This window comes from Mus musculus, chromosome 2 (assembly GCF_000001635.26).
Source record: "Mus musculus strain C57BL/6J chromosome 2, GRCm38.p6 C57BL/6J".
Lineage (NCBI taxonomy): Eukaryota > Metazoa > Chordata > Mammalia > Rodentia > Muridae > Mus > Mus musculus.
The window spans coordinates 150,849,157-150,874,116 of record NC_000068.7 but is presented as its reverse complement, the minus strand read 5'-3'; the positions used below and the strand labels follow the sequence as shown (position 1 = coordinate 150,874,116).

General features: G+C 41.8%; 1 protein-coding gene across 5 annotated transcripts in view; it reads left to right on the top strand.

The window, feature by feature from the left end:
* The window catches only part of Abhd12 (abhydrolase domain containing 12), a 72,287-nt gene that overhangs the window by 30,663 nt on the left and 16,664 nt on the right, over window positions 1-24,960 (top strand). For 4 of the 5 annotated variants that reach the window (NR_151505.1, XM_006500367.4, NM_024465.3 and 1 more), the window contains one exon: window positions 15,633-15,757. Coding sequence is in view for 2 of the 5 variants with exons in the window: in NM_024465.3 (NP_077785.2) it covers window positions 15,633-15,757 (125 nt within the window). In the remaining 3 variants the exon portion in view is untranslated. Of the gene's footprint in view, window positions 1-15,269; window positions 15,347-15,632; window positions 15,758-24,960 lie in introns of those variants that run through there. The other variant, XM_006500365.4, reaches the window with a different exon arrangement.

Sequence of the window (24,960 nt, the reverse complement as noted above, 5' to 3'; positions counted from 1 at the left end):
ATCTTACAGAGTTTTTCACTTAACAGTATAGCAATAATTATTTTTGCATCAAAATTTACTTGTGTAACAGACGGTGGTAATACCCACACACACACCTTTAATCCCAGTACTTTGAAGGCAGAGGCAAGCAAATTTCTATGAGTTTAACACCAACCTGGTCTACAGAGCAAGTTCCAGGACAACCAAGACTACCCAGCGAAACCCTGTCTTGGAAAAACTAAAAAGAAATTACTCGTGTAAAAATGGTGGCGCACGCCTTTAATCCCAGCACTCAGGAGGCAGAGACAGGCAGATTTCTGAGTTCAAGGCCATCCTGGTCTACAAAGTGAGTTCCAGACAGCCAGGGCTATACAGAGAAAACCTTTCTATAATAATAATAATAATAATGATAATAATAATAATAATAATTTTCTTTTAAAAATAGCATATGCAAATCAGTGTTCTTTGAAATCAGTGTTCTTTCAAAACTTGTTTGGTTTTTTCCTATTATGAAAGTGACTATGTTCATTGTTAAAAATATATTTTCAGATAATATAAGGAGGTATAAAGTAGAAAACAAATAGCTACAAATTCTCTATCCCTGGGCAGCAGTCACCCTTCTAGTTGCATTTGGATACTTTAATCTCTGTACACACAAGCATAATTTGCATTTCTATATAAGATATTGGTGTTTCTCTGTTTGTTTTTGGAAAGGGTCTCATAGTGTAGCCCAGGGTGGCCTTGAACTCCAGTTGCTCTTGCCCGAGTTTTCCCCGGTGCTGGGGTTACAGGCATGTACCACTGTACCCAGCTCTGCACATGATTTTATGAATTGTAACTTAACTACACTGTACGTTGTATTTGGTTCAAGTCCTCATATAGAGGTGACATTGTTTTTAACATTTATATAGCACGTCTTCCTTGTTTGACCCAGGCCTCCCTCTGTACTACTGGGTTGCCATAATGCTGTCTGACTGAAAGATACAAAGGAGTAGGAGTGATCTGTTGTGAACAAGGGGACCACATGTGGCCTGAATGCCTTCTTGTGTGCTTTGCCAAGTATCTTGCCTACTCCTGATAATGCTTGCTCTGTGTGGGATTTTCTCCTGTGTGGTCTTGTCCTGCCCCTTACTGTATTTTGACCCCTATGAAGAAGGGTGTGCGGGTCCAGACTGCTTATGCAGAAGCAGAAGAAGGGAATTAAATGTAGGCTGGAGATGATACAGAATTGTTAGCATGCCTTCAGGACACCATTGCGCACGAAGTGGCTGTTGAAGGGACAAGAGGAACATGTGGCTGCCCATCATGACATCAGGGAAGTTTTAAAAGAATAATTATAGTTCTCTCTGTGAAGAACCTGTATGATATATATATCCAGCATTTTCATAATACATGAGTTCATCATTTATTTAATCAACTTCCTACGGATCTGGCTTTTCTCGGTACTTTTTGCTATTATTAGCAATTTTCTAGTGTTCAATCTGTTCCTTTTTCAAAAAGTGTCTTGTTACTTTGGGTAATTTGAGACTTGGTGAGTCAGAGTATGAATATTTACAATTTTAACACTATTGTGAAGGTGATTGTGACAAGGTTATAAAGATTTTACCTGTTTGCCTGGAATCTTTAAATGGACCACTTTCCCTTCACCTTCATTAGCTATTAACATTAAGCCGGGCGTGGTGGTGCATGCCTTTAATCCCAGCACTCGGGAGGCAGAGGCAGGCGGATTTCTGAGTTCGAGGCCAGCCTGGTCTACAAAGTGAGTTCCAGGACAGCCAGGGCTATACAGAGAAACCCTGGCTCGAAAAACAAACAAACAAAAAACCCAAAAAAAACTATTTACATTAAATGTTTATATTAAACTATTTATGGATAAAAATGAAAATTTTTATGTGATGCTTTCCTTCGATACATATGCTACAAAATATTTATTTCACTTACATCTTGCAAACTTTTATAGATTATTATTTTCCTTGAAAATATATTGCTGGTCCAAACTGTTATATGAGCTTGATCTCCAGGACTGGAGGTATATGTAGCTCAGTGGTAGAGTGGTGACCTAGCAACTTGTAAGTCCTGGATTTGACGCACAGCACCACCCCCAAATGTATTATCCTGCTGAATTCATTTTCTTAACTAACCAGAAGATTCTGGATAGAAGCTGTAGACTTCTGCCTTTGTTAAGTTGTTAATTTCATAAGCAGTATTTCTTGAACACTCTGCTAGGTGCTGGTAACAGTGTCAACAACATTATATATCATAGAAAGACATATAGAAATTATATATTTACTATTCTCTAATTTCCCCTGTGGAGGGGAAAGAAATACCAAATGAGTTCCAGGAAGACTGCAGAAGGGTCAGTGAGGCAGACCTGGCTGAGGTCAGGACTGGAAGCTCCAGGTAGGGAAACAGGGGGTGTAAGGAACTGAAGGATCTGGAGGGTTGAGACCAGTGAGTATGTGCTGAGTGGAGCACAGGAGTCTCAGAGATGCTCAGCAGTGCACCTAGGTGGCCAGTCACATGTTAAAAAGGTTTCTCTGGCTACACAGTAGAGTATGGCACTAGAATAAATCAGGTGTGAGGCAGAGGCTTGCAGCTGGAGGTTGCTCCAGAAGACCAAGTGGACCATCCAATGCATAGTCATTATGCACAGGAAGGAACTGTTAGGCCTTCTAATCACACTCATATTTAGAAATTAACCCACTTAAACATGCAGACAGGTCATACTTGTATATAATTTCAGAAGCATTTATATTATGAAATTATATGCTTTTTTAAAAGTTACTAATACATGTGACTAATGAGAGGTGATTACCAGGCATGGTAGTCACTTTCCTAACTACTATAATACTTTTCCTAAGTGCTGTAATAAAATAGTCTGGAAAAAAACAAATTAGGTGACAAAAGGTTTGCTCCGGCTCACAGTTGAAGGGTACACTCCTTCATGTTGGGGAGTTCAAGGCAGCAGGCACTTTCCCATCTGCACTACTGAGTCCATCTGTTAGTTTGCTTTCTATTGCTATGCTGAACACCATAAGCTAAAGCAAATAGTTTTGTTTTATTTTTCTTATATTTCTCCCATCACCGTCCATCATTGAGATAAGTCAGGGAAGGAGCCTGGAGGAAAGAACTAAAGCAGAGAGCTTGGAGGGATGTTCCTTACTGGTTTGCCCCTTATGGCTTTCTTTACCTGCTTTCTTACACAACCCAGGACTACCTGCTCAGGAGTAGTACCACCCACAGTGTGCTGGACCCTCTCACATCAATCATTAAGTTAAAAAAAAATACCTCAATCTGATAAAGGCCTCTTCTCAAGTAATTTTCACTCTCCCCCCAAATGACTTGAGTTTGTAACAGAAACTAACCAGCACAGTTGATCTTCCTATCTCAATCAAGGTAATCCCCCACAGGCATACTAGAGGCATGATTCTATCAAGTTGACAATTGACACTACCAGAATAGCACAAGCCCGTGATCCCCACACTTTGGAGATGAAACTAGGGTGATCACAGATTCAAAGCTAGCCTGGAGTCCACAACACAACAACAACAAAAAAGAGAAACGGTTTTAGGACTAGGAGTGTAGCTCATGGCAAAATACTTGCTTAGAATGTGTGAGGCCTTGGAGTCTGTTCCTAGCAATGTAATTAGTTGACAAATTGGCTGTGGTATCGAGGAGATGACTAGTCTGAGCAAGAAATGTTGCTGGTCTGAATTGAGAGGCAGTAATTGAGGTGACTAAAGGTAATAGGATTGAAGCAGGTGCCAGAAGACTTGGTGCAAATTGCAGAAGAACAGAGTGGGAAGTACCAAAATACTGTGAGGCACTTTGGCAAGCAGTATTTGCAAGATGGAAACTGAGGTGTTGGGAAGGAGAAAGGAGCCTGTAAGACTCCAGGTGGCGACCCAAAAAGACAGGTTAAGGAAACACAATAGTGCAGGCTTAGGTTTTGCTGACGAACCAAGCCCTCTGAAGCACGTCACTTAGTCCTGCTATGCTCCAGCTATTTTTGTTGTGGTCCCTGAGGACCCAGGCCATAGACCCCTCGCAGATCTACACAGTCTGTCTTCATCTCTCAGGATAGACACTTCTGCTCATGTTGCCTTAGTCAAAGCAACTCACTTGCTACCTCTGACCTTAAAAGTAGAAGACTACAGTATGCTGTCCTTCCAGGACCATCCTTCCATGACCTCAAACAGGGACAGCTCTGACCACGGCCTAGCAATTCCCCAGAAGACCCACTGGTGCATAGGCTATTAGATACATAGGAAACAGTCTCGAATTTACCCAAAACCACTTGGCTCAGAGCATGCCCTGAGGGATCTTAGATAGAAATCACTGTATCAGAATTCTTGATGGATAGACAGGTACAAGTGTGTCCTCAGAATGAAGTTGCTGCTACCTACCACTTGCTTGGAGAGTTAGCCTCTCCCTTCCCCCCTCCACTGCATTATTTGGTGATCTCTGCAGTCTCAAGATACTAGTGCCTCTGAAGAGCAGGAAGTTAGACAGGAAATATAAGCTCAGCATGATGGGTTTGTCTAAAGGGCATTGGCAATGTGAGGCTTGGAGAAAGTCAAATGTATCTGCCTTTCCCTAGCGCTGAAACTTTTCACTCCCTGCCTTTTTCAGAAAGCACACTAGTGGTCTTGGTTTCTTGGGGTCTATGGCATTGCAGTCTTTCTGAGGTCAGGTAGCTGACAGGCAGAGCCAGTGGAGTTGCAGTGACTTAGATAATACATCCAGGGAAGAAAGGGTCTGGGAAATTTATGTGCTGTCTTCTAGAAGCTGATCAGATAGTGACCACTCCTATCAGATAGTAGGATTGATGGATGACTTGAAAGCATTGGTATTTATTGATATCTAACTACTTAAAGGGAATTTGAGGACCCCAAGGGAAATCAAATGTGAAGCCTCAGGTGCAGCCTAACCTGGGGTACTCACTGACAACTTCATTTCTAAAGCGGTGTGTCTGTCTGTCTGTCTGTCTGTCTTGTCTCTCTCACACACACAGGGGTGGTTATAAATAGATAAAATCAGAAATGAAGTTGAAGAAATGACTGCTAGCTTTACAGAAATGTAAAACAACATGATCATGAAGGAACACCATGAACAGTTGTGTGCCTACAGTAGACAACAGGGAGAGGGAGAAATAGACAACTTCCTGGAACCATGAAGGCTCTGTCTTAGATCATGAGAAACACACTCTAAGCAGACCTGTGCCCAGCAAGGAGATAGCTTAATTTAGAATTTACAAAGAAAGGGGAAGGACCAGGTAGCCTCACAGGAAAGTGTTACCAAACCTCTGAAAACAAACAACTTGTCTTCACAAACTCTAACATAAAGTAAACATGGAAGGAACATGTTCTACTTAGAGAACTTTTCTAAATGTTATCCTGATAATAATACTGGACAGAATTTCACTATAAAACTACAGGTGATGTCTCTCATACATGCAAATATAGAATCCTCAACAAAATACTAGCAAATCAAATCTGGCAACACATTAAAAGGTATCTATATATCATAAACAAGTGAGATTTTATCCTGATGATAAGTTTGATATCTAAAAGTAACTAATGAAATTCATCATATTAATAAACTACAAAAATAAAACCATCATCTCAATAGATACAGGAAAAAAACATTTTAAAAAATTCTGACACTTCTCATAATAAAAACATTCAAGCTAACCAAAATAGAAAAGTATCCTTTAAAACCCGTGTGGGCTGGGAAGTTAACAGTCAATAAGGTGCATGGCCTGCACTCGCGAGGACCTGAGCTTGATGCTTAGAACCCTATGAAAAACAGCAGGCACGGGGCTGGAGTGACGTCTCCGTGGTTTAGGGCACCTAGTGCTCTTGGTGAGGACCCGTGCTCACTTCCTAGCACCCATACCAAGCAACTCACAACTGCTTGTAATCCAGCTCTAGGGCACCCTGCACCCTCTGCTGGCCTGAATGGCGCCTGTGCTACACCTGTATTCACAAACACACATAAATAAATCAATAAACATCTGTAAAAGCAGATTTTCATTCATTTTCATAGCCATCTCCAGTTCTTCCCCACACCTGATCCTGAATCTCCCGTTCCCCTCCCCATGCTCTCTCTCTCCCAACTCCCTCCCTCCATCTGCCTCTTAAGACTCTTACCTCATCTAAGTGAGATGCAAGCTTCCTTGCTTGGACCTTCCTTCTTGTAAGCTTCTTTGGGTCTGTGCAATATAACATGGGACCTGTATTTTATGGCTAATATCCACTTACAAGTGAGTAGAGGCCATCCATGTCTTTTGGGTCTGGGTTACCTCACTCAGGATGATATTCTCAAGTCCCACCCATTTGCTTGCAGAATTCATATGTCTTGGTTTTTAATAGCTGAATAGTATTCCATTGTATAGCTGTACCATATTTTCTTTATCCATTCTTCAGTTGAGGGACATCTAGGTTGTAGCAGATATGCGGCTTGACCTTGTGAGTCCTGAACAGTTGGAATGGGGTTATCCCAAAAGCTGTTGTCTGTACGTGGGATGTGTTCTACTAGCTTGGCTGCCTTGTCTGGACTCAATGGGAGAGGAAGCAGACACTTGAAGCACCAGTGTGGAGGGGAGACCTGGCGGGGGGGGGGGGGGGGACTTGCTCAGGGGAGAAGGAGAGGGAGGAGGGGAGACCAGGAAGGGAGCAGTGAGCAGGCTATAAAGTGAATAAGTAATAAATAAATAAATAAATAAATAAATAAATAAAATAAAATAAAATAAAATACCAGGCATGGTAGTGTGAGCTTGCAGTCTTAGCACTAGGGAGGCAGAGACAAGGCAACTTCTGGGGCTTGCTGGCCCACCAGCTCCACCTGCTTGGCAGGTGAGTGAGAGACTGTCTAAAAAAAAGAAGGAAGTCACCAGAGGAGCATGACTGAAGTTTTCCTCTGGCCTCCATATGCGCCTTCACATGCACACACAAACATGATGAAACCCACCTCCGACTTCAGACTCAAATAATGAAAAACCAAATACTTTTTTCCTAAGGTCAGAATGAAGACTGTCTAGTATCTCCACTCCTAGTCAGCACTGTACTAAGGTTCTAGTCAGGGCAGTAAAGGCAGAAATAAATAATATCCAAGTTAGATAGTGAGAAGTAAAATTTAACTCTGTTTGCAAATGACATCATTCTTTGTATGTTTTTTATCTTACTTTTTTAAAGACATTGTTTCTCTGTATAGCCCTGGCTGTACTGAAACTCACTCTGTAGACAAGTCTCCCTTATACTCAGGAGATCCACCTGCCTCTGCCTCTTGTGTTGGGATTAAAGGTGTATGCCACCATACCCAGCCTAATTTTGTTTTTTAGGGTAGGGTTCTCATTATATAGCCTAGGCTGTCCTAGAACTCATCCTGTAACTCAGGTTGGCCTCTAACCTTTGTGGTGATCCTCTGTTTCACCCTCCATAGTGCTGAGTTGTGAACATACCCAGACAAGATAATCTTATATACTGAAATTCCTGATTAATTTACAATTAATTGAGTTCATTTTTGGGTCTTCAATTTTATTCCGTTGATCTTCCTGCCTGTCCCTGTACCAATACCATGCAGTTTTTTTGTATTTTTTTTATTATTACTATTGCTTTATAATACAGCTTGAGGTCAGGGATGGTGATTCCCCCAGAAGTTCTTTTATTGCTGAGAATAGTTTTTGCTATCCTGGGTTTTTTTTGTTATTCCAAGTGAATTTGCAAATTGCTCTTTCTAACTCTATGAAGAAGTGATTTGGAATTTTGATGGGAATAGCATTAAATCTGTAGATTGCTTTCGGCTAGATGGCCATTTTTACTATATTAATCCTGCCAATCCATGAGCATAGAAGATCTTCCCATCTTCTGAGATCTTCTTCAATTTCTTTCTTCAGAGACTTGAAATTCTTGTCATACAGATCTTTCACTTGCTTGGTTAGAGTCACACCAAGGTATGTAATATTATTTGTAACTATTGTGAAGAGTGTTTTTTCCCTAATTTCTTTCTCAGCCTGTTTATCCTTTGAGTATAGGAAGGCTACTGATTTTTTTGAGTTAATTTTATATCCAGCCACTTGACTGAAGTTGTTTATCAGCTTTAGGAGTTATCTGGTGGAATTTTGGGGGTCACTTAAGTATACAATCATATCATCTACAAATAGTGATATTTTGAGTTCTTCCTTTCTAATTTGTATCCCTTTGACCTCCTTTTGGTTGTCTAATTGCTCTAGCTAAAACTAGTATTATATTGAATACATAGGGAGAGAGTAGGCAGCCTTTTCTCATCCCTGAAAGTTTCTTTGAGTTTGTTCATGTAGTGGATTATATTGTTGGATTTCCATTTATTGAACCATTCCTGCATCCCTGGGATGAAGCCTACTTGATTCTGGTGAATGATTGTTTTGATGTGTTCTTGGATTCAGTTGGCAAGAATTTTATTGAGTAGTTTTGCATCAGTGTTCATAAGGGAGGTTGGTCTGAAGTTCTTTTTGTTTGGTCTTTGTGTGGTTTAGGTATAAGCATAATTGTGGCTTCATAGAATGAATTGGGTAGTATTCCTCTGTTTCTATTGGGTAGTATTCCTCTGTTTCTATTTTGTGGAATAGTTTGAAGAGTATTGGTATTAAGTCTTCTGTAAAGGTCTGAAAGAATTCTCCGCCAGGCTTGGTGGCGCTTGCGTTTAATCCCAGCACTCGGGAGGCAGAGGCAGGCGGATTTCTGAGTTCGAGGCCAGCCTGGTCTACAGAGTGAGTTCCAGGACAGCCAGGGCTACACAGAGAAACCCTGTCTTGAAAAACAAAAACAAAAACAACAAAAAAAGAATTCTCCATTAAATCCATCTGGTCCTGGGCTTTTTTTTTTTTTTTTTTTTTTTTTTTTTTGGTTGGGAGACTATTGACTGCTTCTATTTCTTTAGGGGTTATGGGACTGTTTAAATGGTTTATCTGATTCTGCTTTAACTCTGGCACCTGGAATGTGTCTAGAAAATTGTCCATTTCATCCAGGTTTTCCAGTTTAGTTGAGTATAAACTTTTGTAGTAGGATCTGATGATTGTTTGGATTTCCATGGTTCCTGTTGTTATGTCTCCCTTTTCATTTCTGATTTTATTAATTTTGATACTGTCTATATGCCCTCTGGTTAGTCTGGCTAAGGGTTTATCTATCTTGCTGATTTTCTCAAAGAACCAACTCCTAGTTTTGTTCATTCTTTGTATAGTTCTTTTTGTTTCTATTTGGTTGATTTCAGCCCTGAGTTTGATTAATTCCTGCTGTCTACTCTTCTTGGGTATATTTCCTTCTGTTTGTTCTAGAGCTTTCAGGTGTGCTATCAAGGTGCTAGTGTAAGCTCTCTCCAGTTTCTTTTTGTGAGTTTTCCTCTTACCACTGCTTTCATTGTGTCTCATAAGTTTTGGTATGATGTGTCTTCATTTTCATTAAATTCTAAAAAGTCTTTAATTTATTTCTTTATTTCTTCCTTGACCAAGTTATCATTGAGTAGAGCGTTGTTCAGCTTCCATGTGTATGTATGTTTTCTGTTGTTTTTGTTGGAATTTAAGACCAGCCTTAGGGTGCATGGGATTATTTCAGTCTCCTTGTATCTGTTGAGGCCTGTTTTGTGACCAATTATATGGTCAGTTTTGGAAAAGGTACCATGAGATGCTGAGAAGAAGGTATATTCTTTTGCTTTAGGATGAAATGTTCTATAAATATCTGTTAGATTCATTTGGTTCATAACTTCTGTAAATTTCATTGTGTCTCTGAGTGGTTTCTGTCTCCATGATCTATTGGTGAGAGTGGGGTGTTGAAGTCTCCCACTATTATTGTGTGGGGTGTGATGTATGCTTTGAGCTTTAGTAAAGTTTCTTTTATGAATGTAGGTGCCCTTGCATTTGGAGCTTAGATGTTCAGAATTGAGAGTTTATCTTGGTAGATTTTTCCTTTGACCAATATCAAGGGTCCTTCCTTATCCTTTTTGGTAACTTTTGGTTGAAAGTTGATTTTATTCAATATTAGAATGGCTACTCCAGCTTGTTTCTTGGGACCATTTGCTCAGAAAATTGTTTTCCAGCCTTTTACTCTGAGGTAGTGTCTGTCTTTGTCACTGAGGTGCATTTTCTGTATGCAACAAAATGCTAGGTCCTGTTTACATACCCAGTCTGTTAGTCTATGTCTTTTTATTGGAGAATTGAGTCCATTGATGTTAAGAGATATTAAGGAATAGTAATTGTTACCTCCTGTTATTTTTGTTGCTAGAGGTGGAATTATGTTTATGTGGCTATCTTCTTTTAGGTTTGTTGAAAGATTACGTTCTTGATTTTTCTACGGTGAAGTTTCCTTCCTTGTATTGGTGTTTTCAATCTGGTATCCTTTGTAGGGCTGGATTTGTAGAAAGATATTGTGTAAATTTGGTTTTGTCATGGAATATCTTGGTTTCTCCATCTATGGTAATTGAGAGTTTTGCTGGGTATAGTAGCCTGGGCTGGCATTTGTGTTCTCTTAGGGTCTGTATGACATCTGCCCAGGATCTTCTGGCTTTCATAGTCTCTGGTGAGAGAAGTCTGGTGTAATTCTGATAGGTCTGCCTTTATGTGTTACTTGACCTTTTTCCCTTACTGCCTTTAATATTCTTTCTTTGTTTAATGCATTTGGTGTTTTGATTATTATGTGAGGAGAGGAATTTCTTTTCTGGTCCAGTCAATTTGGAGTTCTGTAGGCTGCTTGTATGTTCATGGGCATCTCTTTCTTTAGGTTAGGGAAGGTTTTTTTCTATAATTTTGTTGAAGATACTTACTGGCCCTTTAAGTTGTGAATCTTCACTCTCTTCTATATTTATTATCCTTAGGTTTGGTCTTCTCATTGTGTCTTGGATTTCCTGGATGTTTTGAGTTAGAAGCTTTTTGACTCTTATGTCAGTGTTTTCTATGGTATCTTCTGCCCCTGAGATTCTCTATTCTATCTCTTGTATTCTGTTGGTGATGCTTGCATCTATGACTTCTGATCTCTTTCCTAGGTTTGTCTGTTGTCTCCCTTTGTGATTTTTTTTATTGTTTCTATTTCCATTTTTTTGATCTTGTATGGTTTTGTTCAGTTCCTTCACCTATTTACCTGTGTTTTCCTGTATTTCTTTAAGGGAGTTATTTATGTCCTTCTTGAAGTTCTCTATCATTGTCATGAGACGTGATTTTAGATCCAAGTCTTGCTTTTCCTGTGTGATAGTGTATCCAGGACTTACTATGGTAGGAGAATTAGGTTCTGATGATGCCAAGTAGTCTTGGTTTCTTGCCTCCTGCCTTCTGATTATATCTGACTGGAGCCTGTCCTTCCTGTGATCCTGGTTGTGTCTGAACTTCTCAGAATCCAGCTGTCTCTGGGATCCTGGGATCCTGAGATTTGGGGTGTATCAGAGTTCCTGGGAGTCAAGCTGCCTCTGGGACCCTGAGATCCTGGTGTGACCAAGCTCATGGGATCTTGGGATCCTCGAATCCTGGGTGTGTTAGAGTGCCTAGGATTTGAACCTCCTCTTGGTGCTGTGGGACAGACTGCAGCCAAGGTAAACTGGTGCAGACTGGAAGGAATCCGAGCCACTAGTTGATCGCGACTCCTACGTTCCTGGATAATGCTGGTGGCAGTTACTCCCGGTGGTGTTGGAACAGATGTTGTGTCTTACTCACCCCGATCCTAAGATCCTGGCCGTGCTAGAGCACCTGGAAGTGGAGCCTCCTCTGGGTGCTGTGGGACTGGCTGCAGAGTTTGTGCCCAATATGACTTTTTAATTTTTAATGTTTTATTTTCAGTTGATTTATTTTTTGTGGTACTAGGGATTAAACTAAGAGCCTCACATGTGATGAGTGAGTACTCTCTTACTGAGCTACATCCAAAGCTTGAATATTTTGTTTATAAACTACCAACCATTTTTATCCTTTTAGTTTCAAGGTTATAATTTGTGTTTCCCTTGCTTAGCTGTTTTAACATACACGTGCAGGATAGTGTTAAGTCATGCTGATGGCAGCGAGTATCCTGCTGTCCCTGGTGTTTCACTCTGAAGTTCTACTTTGTTTGGATTAGTGGTTTGGCATGGTTATGAGCTTCTCCCATGGCAAGGGACGTGCCTTCCTCCCTTATTCCTTTTTCACTGCGTGCTTTATTGTTGTGACTGCATGTTGGATTTTCCGCACTGTAAGTCCTTGCTTAAGCTATATGTGTTTTTCCATTTTATTTCCTGGATTTCATTATTTATTTATACATTTATGTGTGTGTGTGACACTTGTGTGGTCAGAAAACAATATGTAGGAGTTGGTTCTCTTCTTCCACCATGTGGGAGCCAACTAAGGTCATATATAGGCTTGCAGCAAAGATCTTTACCCACTGAGCTAACTTGCCCGTTTTATCTTCCCCATCTGAAGGGTACAGCTCCTTCAACCACCATCTTACAAAGTTACCAGGCATTCAGATACAATATACAAGCAATCCAATGTTCTTTTCTCTCACCTTCCCCACAAAATAACATTTTCCACAACTATGTTACAAAAATCAAGCCAGGGCAGAAGTAACAATGAAATCCCTAGAGTGTTTTAGATGTGCCACTTTAAGTTCATTGATCATATTCCTGGTAGGGAGAGAGTGTGTATACACAAGAGACAGACAGACAGACCAACACAGAGATACTAATGCAGTCCCACCATCATTTCAGTGAAGACATTGTACCATCACCACCACTGTTACCAGAAATACTTGGGGCCCGTGGAAAATCTTCTCATTGCATTGACTTTTTCAGTTCCCTTTTGTTTCATGGTCAGTGAGTCTTGTCTGTGCGCTAAGTAACTTTAAAACAAAACAAAACAAAACTGAGGGGCTAGAGAGTTGACTCAGCAGTTTTAAGGGCTCTGACTGCTCTTCCAGAGGTCCTGAGTTCAATTTTGAACAACCACACAGTAGCTCACAACCATCTGTAATGGGGTCTGATGCCCTCTTCTGGTGTATCTGAAGACAGCCACAGTGTATTCATATACATTATAAATAAATAAATAAATAAATAAATAAATAAATAAATAAATAAATAGAAATTTAAAAATCTAAAACAAAACAAAACAAAAACACATTGAATGATTATACAGTTTATGAGAAAAAAATTTGTGACCTTGGACTTGGGAACATGAAGTTTGGAGAGACATGTACCTCTAAGAGGACTCCAGGTCCCGTTCAGTGTCTTGAAGGAAGAGACGTATTCCCTTGGTGCTGAAGTCCTGAGCCTTGAAGGCAGGCTTCATTTCTACCATCAGTTCAGGACAGGCTGCTCACTGTAGAAACTCACTGTAATTAGCAGTACTGGCAGTGATTAAAATTATAGCTAAAGGAATTTCTGATCATTATGACTTATGGCTATAATCCTAGCACCCAGGAGGTGGAAGAAAGTGTATTAATTTATATATTAATAATCATAAGCTCATTGCATGTTACTCTAAGTAGCATTAGTTATTAAAAAATCTTTATTTTTATAACATAAGCAGTTTCAGTGAGGGCATTCATATTCTCACAGATTTCTTTTTTAAAATTACGTTTATCTATTTTTTGAACACACATGGGAACTCAGAGAACAACTTGAGGTAATTCTCTTTTCTGCATGGTTCAAGAGATCAAAATCAGGTCTTTAGGCATGGCAGCAACCACCTTTCTTTACTGAATCATATTATTGGCTCCGTGTTTTCACAACTTCCTAAAAACCAGACTGCTGCAAAGCCAGGTGGCTCCTGCTATCTGGTGCTTTCAAGCTTACCAGTACCACATGAGGTACAGCATCTAGAGACTTCTATCATACTTACTCAGCTAGGAAAGAAAGGTGCACACGCAGGTCAATGTTAGGAAAATCAGTGCTCTCACTGGCCCTCTGCAGGATCTTGGGGACACATGAGCATGCGGTGCACCTGGGGAACTGCTCTGTCACTTAGCATCTCAGTCAGCATTTCTCAGAATGTCAGTCTAAGTCTCGATAGACCCATTACTTATTTCCGGGTGGTTTCTAATCACACCTAAGGTGAGTTTTAAAACATATATTGGACTGCTGACATGCTCATGTAACAGCAGAGATGAGCCCAAAAGCACTATGCCAAGTTAGTAAGATGGGTACAAAATAAACATCATGACTATCTGAAAGTCTAAAGGCAAAACTGTAGGACAGGAAAGCGGAAATTGATGCTGGCGCTGAGGTCAGAGCGAGACTGACTGAATGAGAGCTATGAGGGAATTTTAGAGCAGTGGAAATATTCTTCACTCCGTGCCCCTCCCCCAGTCTGTCCACTCATCTTTTATCCCGTTGGAAGGCATTCAGTTGCTGGGATCGTATGCCTCAGGAGGAAGGAAGCATAGCCACACAACTCAAGTGTTCCTGGCAGCCCCATTCACAGTGCCCCTAACTAAAACTCTATCTGTGCCCACAGTAAGTAAGTGAATGGACAGACAAACCTGATGGTATCCCCAGACTAAACATATGTGGCAAAATCGTGGAACACGCACGGCTGCACGCAAACACCATTTTCATGTTTTTTCATCATTTTCACGTATTTTAGAGTGATGCTTCCTCCACACTGTGAAACCAATAGCCTGTTTTCCATTGGGATCAGACCAGGACTTCATACTCTGTTACTGAGCCTTATTTTCTTTATATTTTGAAACAGCTTACATAAGATGGAAATCACCTACTCTTTAATGTTAAAAGAACTTGCCAAGAAGAAACTAAAAGCAAACCAAAATGTGGCACAGACTGTCTTTGAACTCAGACCACTGAGTGTAAGTGGTGCTAGAACTGATGGCCCTGTGTGAGCTAGGAAGTCGTCTATGACCGCCTCTGTTTTAATGCCTCAGTTTTAACTTCTTGGATGACCGCAATAAATACAAGTTGATGCATCTTAGAGCCCTCCCTCCCCACCTTTTCTATTTCTCTCTCTTCCCCTTTCTCCCTCTCTCTCTTTTCCCCTTTATCCCTCTCTCCCTCTCCCTTCCCCTCTCTCCCCCACTTCTTTCTTTATAAATGTAGAGGTTAGTACCAGAGTACAGGTTTTGAAAAGGGAGGAGACACTTTTTAAAGAACACTGAGAAGGGAAATCAGAAGAGTCTTGAGAGCTGAGGCACCAACCCTCCTGATAGGGATTCCGTGGGATGAGTCCAAGGGTTGGTCTCATTTTCAGCCTCTGGGACCTGGTTGGGCAGGTTCTGCTGATGTTCTGGGCGTAAGCACTTCCTGCTTCCCACGAACAGCTAATGTGTAACTTAGCACTGAGCTGGATCAAAGCATTTTAGTAGTAGTGAGCCTTCGAGACCTAGAGAAGCCACTCTGCCGGGATGAGGTGGAAGCGGGGGTCTGATATCAGGTGGGATGCTTTCTGAGGGCCTGGTGTCTTACCCAGAGGCCAGTATAGCAGATCAACAGGACTGTTGGCCTTTTAAGAATCAAAACGTTCCCTCTAGTACAGTTGAAAACCTAAAGGACTATCTCAATTATTTTAACAAATGCAGATGGGAGACCACTTTTCTCCATGACCGTGTTCCCTATATGGAAAGATGCCTGTGGCACTTGTGTAAACAGCACAGGTGCTGTTAATAAACTGGCAAAATTGTATGTACTGTCTTTTGACCCATATTTCTTCTGTCTCATAGACGAAAGAGCCTGTGGTTCCGACTAAGGAAGATACTTCTCTGTGTTCTGGGGTTCTACATTGCCATTCCATTTCTTGTCAAACTGTGTCCTGGGATACAGGCCAAACTGATATTCTTAAATTTCGGTAAGTCCTCTGTATCAATTTTTCTTTCTGACTTTAAAGGGTATTTTTTTATTTTAATTGAGGTTGAATTTACATGTCATTAAATGTCCAGATTTTAAGTGTACATTGTGTTGAGAAATAGAGCCACCACCCAGACCCAGATAGAGTGAGTCTGTGACCTGGGAGGGGCATGGCAAGGATGGCATTACCATCCAGTGTTGCATGTGGGTCCTTAGGGGGCTATATTGTATTGGAGATGAGTCTCTCTCTTGAGCCAAGGTAGATAATAATGTTGGCAGTTAGTTGTCTGAAGCTGCCATGTTAAGAGACGTGTTGTCACTTATGTAGTCCAGGTTCATTGAAACCATAGAAAAGAACGCTGTCTATAAAATAATAACAATAATGATGCCTTGTGGTTTTGTTTTAAATTGTTATTATTGGTCCTTTTCTTTCTTTTTTTAAACCTGCTTTTTTATCTCATAAAAGAAAAAATATTGACAAATTTTGATTTTTGTGGAATTGTGTGCTGTTTATAAAACAGTTTTAGGCCTTGAGTTAGATGGACCCTGTGTGGTTCCAAAGCTGTTTGCTGGGTAAGAGAGGAAAAAGTGAAGAAGTACTGTGCTATGAGGCAGAAGAAGGGTTCCTGGTGTGTTTAGTAAAAATAACCTTTTTTTAAAAAACATTTTTATACCTAAGATGAGGCAAAGGAGTGTGGGAGGCATTAAAAATGGCTGTGGTCAATGCTGGGATGGGTTGAAGACTCCTCCCCAGATCTTTGGCAAGGCTGACTTACAGAGTGAGTCTGGCCCTTGTGTGTTTGCGAGCTCGAGACTTGGAAGGCTGGCTTGATGCTGTGAGACAGCAGGCAAGGTTTGGACAGGTAGAAGGTGCTGTGAGGGCCCAGCTCATGTGAGAGTAGAGCCAAGACACAGGCAGCTGGGAGGCATGTCTCAGGCTTCAGAACTTAGTTCAAGGCTTCGTAGGATCTGGTTTTACACACTTGGGGTGTTCAGTCTGTAATAGACTTAGTTACAGAAAGTTGACAGATACTAACAAGGAATTTCTATTCTTTAAACTAGTAAGGGAAACAGGAATACATATGTTGTATATTAGGAGGTATTTTAGTTTTTCGAGTAGAAGGTTCTCAAACCTCTAGGAATTTATGATCTCTAAGTTTGGTAACTTGTAAGGAATAAACTTAAGAAGAAACAAAATCATACAAAAAAAAACAAGGCAGTGTTGTTTTTCAGATTTAGTGTCCCCTTAAAGAAAGTACAGACAAGAAGCTGGGATTTGCAAGCATGAAGACCCAAGGACTGTAATTTATTGGTAGAGCCCTTAGAACTGACCTAAGCCTAGGCCTAGGTAGCCTAGGGCTGTGGTCCTGCTGCTTGGCACAGAGTTAAGTGCCAGCAAAGATCTGGGTTGGATTTTTTTTTTTCTCCTCACTAGATTCTACGAGGTTCATTAGACACAGTGCCCAGTTTTGCTTGCTGGTTTTCTGAAGAGATAGTAACTATGCCACAGGCACAGAACTTTGGGTTCTCTAGTCTAGTCATGTATCTCTAACAGGAGGCTCTGTAATGGGCAGTCCCCCAGGTTTATGCCCCCCCCCCCCAACACTTTGTGTCACAGAGAGGAAGTTGTAAGATGGCTACCTCTTCCAGAGGTCTTGAATTCAATTCCCAGCAACCACATAATGGCTCACAACCATCTGTAATGGATCCAGTGACCTCTTCTGGTGTCTGAAGACAGGTACGGTGTACTCATGTACATAAAATAAATAAATCTTTAAAAAAAGAGATGGCTCTGGTGCAGGCTTGGTTTGGGGTTGTATTGATTTTGAAGTAGTCGGACTTAAACCCAGGGTCTCGCCTGCTGCATGAGCACTGTAGCAGTGAACCCCTTCCCTGGGCAGTGTTTCTGAAGGGATGATAAGATAAAAATCTGTCTCTGGGTTTCTGGGTTGTTTTGTTTTTAAATTACTTGAGCTAGGGAGGAGGTTCAGTGGATAAAGTGCTTGGTGCTCAAGAATAAGGATCTAAAATTGGATCCCTAGCACCCACATAAAAAGCTGTGTGGTGGCACTGTAACCCTGGTGCTGAGTAGTGGAGACAGGCTGATCCCGGGCTCACCTACTAACCAGCTTAGCTGAAAATGGGTAAGCGCCAGGTCGAGCAAGAGATTCTGTTTCAAAAACTAAGGTGGAGTCTGAGCATGGGGATGCACGCAGTTTACCCCAGCACATGGAAGGCAGAGGCAGGTGCAGCTCTGTAAGTCATTTGGTCAAGATAATGAATTCCAGGCCAGCCAGATAGTGAGACTTTCTCCTCCCACAAAAGTAGAAAAGTGATTAAGAAAGATATCCTGACATTAATCTTTAGCCTCTGCTTGAGCAAGCATGGCTACACACACACACACACACTCACTTGTATGTGACCATAGTGTAGCTCACAATATATATACACAGACACACATAGTCATACACACAAACTCACACAATCACATACTCACACATACATACACACACATACGCATAGACACACATACATCCACTCACACATACACATTTACACGCTCATACACATACATACAATGAATACACAGCATACACATACTACATACTCATACACACCACATATACCATATACACTCACATACACTACACTCATACACACTCATCCATACCACATACTCTCACATAGGCATACCACATTCAGATACAACTCACTCACATACATATTCATACACACACCACATTCACACATACCACACACCCTCACAGTGCACATACATCACATACACAGACACATACTTACACACACATACTCACACACACTCATACAAACACAAATCCACAAACCCACTCACACACATATTCACACACACAAGTCACACTCACATTATAAACCCTTATACAGGTGTACACCACACATACATACATACACACAGGCACACATATTCACATGCATGTACACTCACAGACACACCCACACCCATACTTACACATACCACACACTCACATACCTTACACACTCACACATGCATGCACATGTGAAGCTGGAAGGAGAAAACCAACTCTGAAAATTTGTTTTGTGACCTGTATCCCTGTGCAGTAGCACATACATATACCACCCACAACAAAGAATAAATAATATTCTTGTCACTGATGGGCATCATTTTAGGGCAGTGGTTGGCTATCCCCACAGCCTTTCCCACAGCACCACTGGCCTGGCCCTTTCTGCCATGCTCCCACGGTGAGGCCTGCTCTCCTGGGAAGAATGGGCAGAATGGCTCAGAGCTTGCCGAGCTATCTGTGACCACCTTTGTGTGTGCCGAGCTGCCCTTTGTTGTGTGTGCCGAGCTGCCCTTTGTTGTGTGTGCCAAGCTGCCCTTTGGACTGGAAAGCGGTAGAGGCTTTGGGGCTGGGATTTTATCTCAGGCCAGAAAAGTCTGTGTACGTACAAGCTCTGTTCTTTTATCTTACAGATGGGACTCGGGACTTGTGCTGCCCATCCTGACAACCTTTAGGGCTCAGGACAGGGTTAATATAGTCATGAGTTTATAGCAAATTTATCTGAAAATAAATGTACAGTATGATAAGTTTTACAAGAAAACTCTGCTTTAAGGCATTATCCTCCTTTAGATGCAGTTTCTTAGAAAGAAAAAAAAAGGAGTTCTTTCAAAATGAAAAATGTTAACTGAAAAACAGGGAATGGAATAAGTAACAATGAGAATCCCTTGAGAAACGTTGTTAATATTGTAGTTTATTGTCTGTTTTGTATATACCTGTTCATAGGAGCATGCTTCTTGGGTCCTGATATTCCTTCCCACATCTAATTCCATCTTAGTGCTGTTTGAGCGATGCCTGGCATCTGAAGGGGTAGAGTGTGCCTCCACCTGTCCCTTTGCTGTCCTATCTCAAGGGTTAGGAACATGTCTCCTAGCAAAAGGAAAGTCTTGGTTCAGTGGCAGAGACAGGAGAGAAACTCAAACTTTCTTGGAAAATGGTTTAGCTCTATTAAACACTAGCCTCCTTCATTCTTCCCTGAGCAGTCCTTGTTAAACCCCTCATAATGTTCATTCTTACCTCTTTATCTCCCATAGAAGCCTCTGGTTGACCTTATAAAATAATTGGAATTGATAAAACCCAGATAACCTGCCGAGCCCTGTTTGTCGGTACCACCCCTGGGACAAGGCAGTTAGTTCTATTACTCACATAGATGGAATGAGATGTAGCCAGATAGCAGTCACAAGTGCCCATCCCAGCCTAGTAGCTCCATCCAGCCTTTCACCCTTGCAGATACTTTTCCAGATCAGCTTTCATAAAAATGTGGTAAATCAAGTTGTTTTCTATTCATTTGCATATTTATTTACTTTCTCTTTACTGAATGCCTATATGTGGACGATCTGTCTCAAGTCATGCCCCTTGGTGTTTTTGATTGCTGATACATGACAGCATAGCGTAGTTAGAGTAAATGAAAGTCTGGAGAAGCCAGAGACCTGCAGGTATGGTTTCTGACCTGTGTAGCCAAGTCCTGTTTATAAGGAACCTGTGAGAGGTCGTGATAAGAGCTGGACCACATCTATGGAACATGGAGTAATGAACGCTCTATGTGGGGGCCATTTCTGTTGTGATGCCCATGAGCCACATACTCTGCTCCTATTTTAGCTATTGTATAAGTCAGTGCCTCCACTGCCTTATCTGGCATCAATGGGAGGGGAGTCTCTTGGTCCTGTGGAGGCTCGATACCCCAGTGTAGGGGAATGCTAGGGCAGTAAGGCAGGAGTGAATGGGTGGGTGGGGGAACACCCTTATAGAAGCAGGGGTGGGGGTGTGGGATAGGGGTTTTTGGAGGGGAAACCAGGAAAGGGGATATAATTTGAAATGTAAATAAATAAAATAACCAATAAAAAAATCAGGCAGCATCCCATAATAATGGGGACCACAAAGGGTTGATGGCTAAGAGAGATGTAATAACCACGTAGGAGAGGGAGTCAGTCTGATGAGGAAGAGTGAGCTACTGTACTTAAGAAGCTACCTCTCCCTGATGCACTCCTTATCCCAATGTCCTGCCATGTGGGATTTCTGATCACTTAGACCCACATTGGCCAGGTGGTTCCTGTAGCTGTAGTTCTCTGGGGCAGTGTAATCCTGGGGACTAAACATGCCCTCAGTCAAGGTCTGCATAAGTAAGAACACGAAGGCAGGAATACAGGTGAACTGGCAGACCAGCTTCCTGGGATGATCTGGTCGTATAGAACAAAACTTCCCAGTTCCTGAATTTCCTTGGCTTGGAACTTTCTAGATTAGCTGTTAATCCTCAGAGAACCACTTGGCCAGGAGTTCATCCAGAATGCAAGAATCCCAAAGGTGCTTCATGATTCGATATTGGCTTCCTTCTCTGTACAGAGCATCGAGGATGTTAGGATGCTGAGCTGGGCAAAACAACTTTTCCAAACCTTTTCCCCCTGAGGAGGGTGGCTGTGATTCCACCTTCAGAGGCAGGATTGATAATGGGGGTTTCACGTTCCCAGTGGACACCTGACTTGGATTTTTATAATATGTGAGTTTATTTTAAGTGTTTAGAAAGAAAGTCATTGTATTAATTACTTTTCTGTTGCTATGATAAAATGTTGTGACCAAAATTAATTTATGGAAGAAAAAGTTTATTTTAGCATATGGTTCCAGAGGGGTAAGAGTCCATCGTATTGGAGATACATAGAAGCAAGCGGCAGGCATGGCAGCAAAAGCAGGTATCTGAGAGATCACATCTCCAACTGTAAGCACAAAGGAGAAAGAACTGGAAGTATGCTGACACCCAATGATCTAATTTCTCCAGCAAGGCTGTACCACCCCACCCTACCCCACCCTGCCACACCTGTGCTCCAACACCACCACAAACTGGGAACCAAGTCTTCAGATACCTACATGAGCCTACAGTGGACATTTCTCTTTCAAGTCACCATAGTCATATAGAAAAAAGGTTAGTACACAATAATACAACACATGGGTCTAGGTTTCTCAAGAGATGCTAAGGTCAGCAGGTCAGTAAGGTGGCTCAGCAGGTAAAACCACACAAGTCTCATGACCTAAGTTTAATCCCCAGAACCATAGTAGAATGAGAGAACTGACTCCCAAAAGTTATCCTCAGACGTCCACATACATTCCACAAGACGTGCATGAATGCCGTACTCATACACATATAGGGCAATAGTGAAGGATGCTTAAGCGTGTTTACAGTGACTATGTATAATCCTGTGGTAACTTACAACAAGGTTTAAAAAGTAAACAAACTTAAAAGCAAAAAAAAAGCCTAGGTAAAAATCTATGAGCTGGTTTACTTATTCTTTAAAGAATTTACCCTTGTGAATAAAATTGTAAAGTGGCTTTATAAGTGCATTGTTTATTTAGGAATGAGATAGGAGTACTGATATATTTACAGATATCCATGTCCTAAGTAAGCACAGCTCAGTTGCTGTTTTTAACATGCCTGTCTGAGATGGCGCCGGGTAATTCAGGAAGACACAAATCTCTGTAGGCAGTTGTGGCTCTATCAGTTATGTTAAAGTTTACAACATGCACACACACACACACACACACACACACACCAGTTAGCAACAAAGGCAAACTGGATGCCAGTCAAAGGCTTCTCTGCTGCTCTTCCTCCTCAAGTTCTCTCTCTCTCTCTCTCTCTCTCTCTCTCTCTCTCTCTCTCTCTCTCTCACTCTCTCTCTCTCTCTCTCCTTACAACCTATTTTATCCTCGAATGAGGATACAGCTCTCAAGTTTCGAAGTGTGTGGGAAAGTCGTAGAGGGAAGCATGGGCTTGGCATTGACAGCACAGGAAGTAGACTTCTTTCTGGTCAGAGCCTTCATGTCCCATAGTTACCTTAGCTCTCTGATGGGTGGCTGCAACAGGAACAGACCTGGCGTTTCTGTCTTCCTTTCTGTGCTGCCACCGCCCTCAGGTCAGTTCTGTTCAGCCCTCGTGCAGACCTTCTGATCCTCTGTGGAGCTGGTCTCCTGACCCTGCGGATCTTCCAGCAGCTCTAGTACCTAGCATCTACAGCTTGTGCTCCACCTTCAGGCCAGCCAGTAAAGGCCGGCTTCTCCCGTTGTTCAGGGAGTAGCCAGTGCTAGCTCTTGTAAGCTGGAACCCTATTGTTTTCCAGAGCCTTGCTTATATTCTTTGCTTGGTCTCATTTTTATATGCCAGAGGACTCCCAAGTCTCCAGTAACACTAATGTCAGGATAAAATCTGAATGCTTTAGTATGATTGTGTCCATTTCTCTGACAGGTCTACAGGTTGAATGACTTAAAAATGCTCTCATAGTTCTAGTGGCTGAAAGTGTAAGATCTAAGTGTTGGTAGCCTCTGAGGCACCTGGGTAGAGTTCATCCTTTCTTCCTCTTCTCTCATTCCTCCCTTCCTTTTGTACTCCGGATGGAACTCCAGGTCCTTGTGCATAGTGGGCAAGCCCTCCATCATTTCCTGCCTGTTTCATCAGCTGGCAGTGACCCACAGTCTTTGATATGTTTTGACTTGTAGAATCCTCACTCCATCTACTCCAGTCTTCGTGTGGTCTCCCTATTTGGAAGTATGCTAATCATGGTGGGTAGAGGCTACTCTGGTGACCTCATTTAAGATTTGTTACTCTGAAGAGACCTGCTTTTTAAGTGAGGTCAATGGTCTTGAGTTCTAGGATTTTGGGGAGGACATAATTCAGCATGTAACAGAAACTTAAGAGGAGCTTTAAAACTTCAGCTTGCAACTAGAGACAAAAGCTCTGGAGGGTGGGGTACTGGTTATTGTTGTTCCTCCTATAGGGTTGCAGACCCCTTTAGCTCCTTGGGTACTTTCTCTAGCTCCTTCATTGGGGGCCCTGTGATCCATCTAATAGATGACTGTGAGCATCCACTTCTGTATTTGCCAGGCACTGGTATAATCTTGCTGGCATATGCAATAGTGTCTGGGTTTGGTGGCTGTTTAGGGTATGGATCCCTGGTGGGACAGTCTCTGGGTGGTCCTTCTTTCCGTCTCAGCTCCGAACTTTGTCTATGTAACTCCTTCCATGGGTATTTTGTTCCCCATTCTAAGAAGGAATGAAGTATCCACATTTTGGTCTTCCTTGTTGAGTTTCATGTGTTTTGCAAATTGTAGCAGATGATGGCCTAGTTGGCCATCAGTGGGAGGAGAGGCCCTTGGTCTTGTGAAGATCATATGCCCCAGTACAGGGGAACGCCAGGGCCAGGAAGCGGGAGTGGGTGGGTTGGGGAGCAGGGCAGGGGAGGCTATAGGGGACTTTCGGAGAAGAAACTAGGAAAGGGGATAGCATTTGAAATGTAAATGAAAAAATATCTAATTTTAAAAAAAGAAAATGCTCCCCTGATACAGGCAGTGTGACCTTGGCTCAATTCAGCACTGCAGTGCTTATCTGTGGCCAGGAGAGAGAGACCCATTATTGTTCTAACCTAGAAATTAAAAGAAAATAAAATAAAACAATAAAAACAAACAAACAAACAAACAAACAAACCCTTCAGCTTGCTTTTTCAAGGGACTGTGGAGTAGGAATGTGGTGACTGGAATTGCAGTCCTGGGGAGAATTCCTCTCTCATGAAGGCCTGGGGCAGATGCTCAGAGGAGTTTCTGTAAAAGGAGCGTGTGTATCCGTGTCTTCATGAGTCAGATGGCTCATTTATTCAGAAAGTGTTCATTGAGGCCAAGTGGCATTGAAGGACATGAGTTAGATCTAATACATGACGTATAAAGTTAGTTTTGAAACTCACCCTCTTCACCAACAGCAACAACAAAAAAGCTGTCCGTGGATTCCTTCTAGAGCTCATGGTCACCCAGAAGTCAGGACCATGCTGCTCTTTGTCACTCTCCCCATGGTGAGGACAAGTTAATCTGGGGATTTATGCTTTGTTGGTGTATCCATTTAAATTTTTCATTTTCCTATTAAATTTTTCTTCAACAGTTGTTTGCCATGCAGTAAAGCACAGTGTTCTATAAGGAAAGCATTAACTCTCTCTGCGCACTCACACTTGGCCTGTGTCTTTCTGTGTCCCCTCTCCCAGACACATGGTGTGGTTCCCAGTGTTGATGTGCTTTGCTTGTGTTTGCGGTGACAGTGAGGCAGGGTCCTTCTCAGTTACCCCGTCCTGCATGCTTCCCATCCTGAGGTTTCCATGATCTCCCGGTGTTTGGCATACTAACT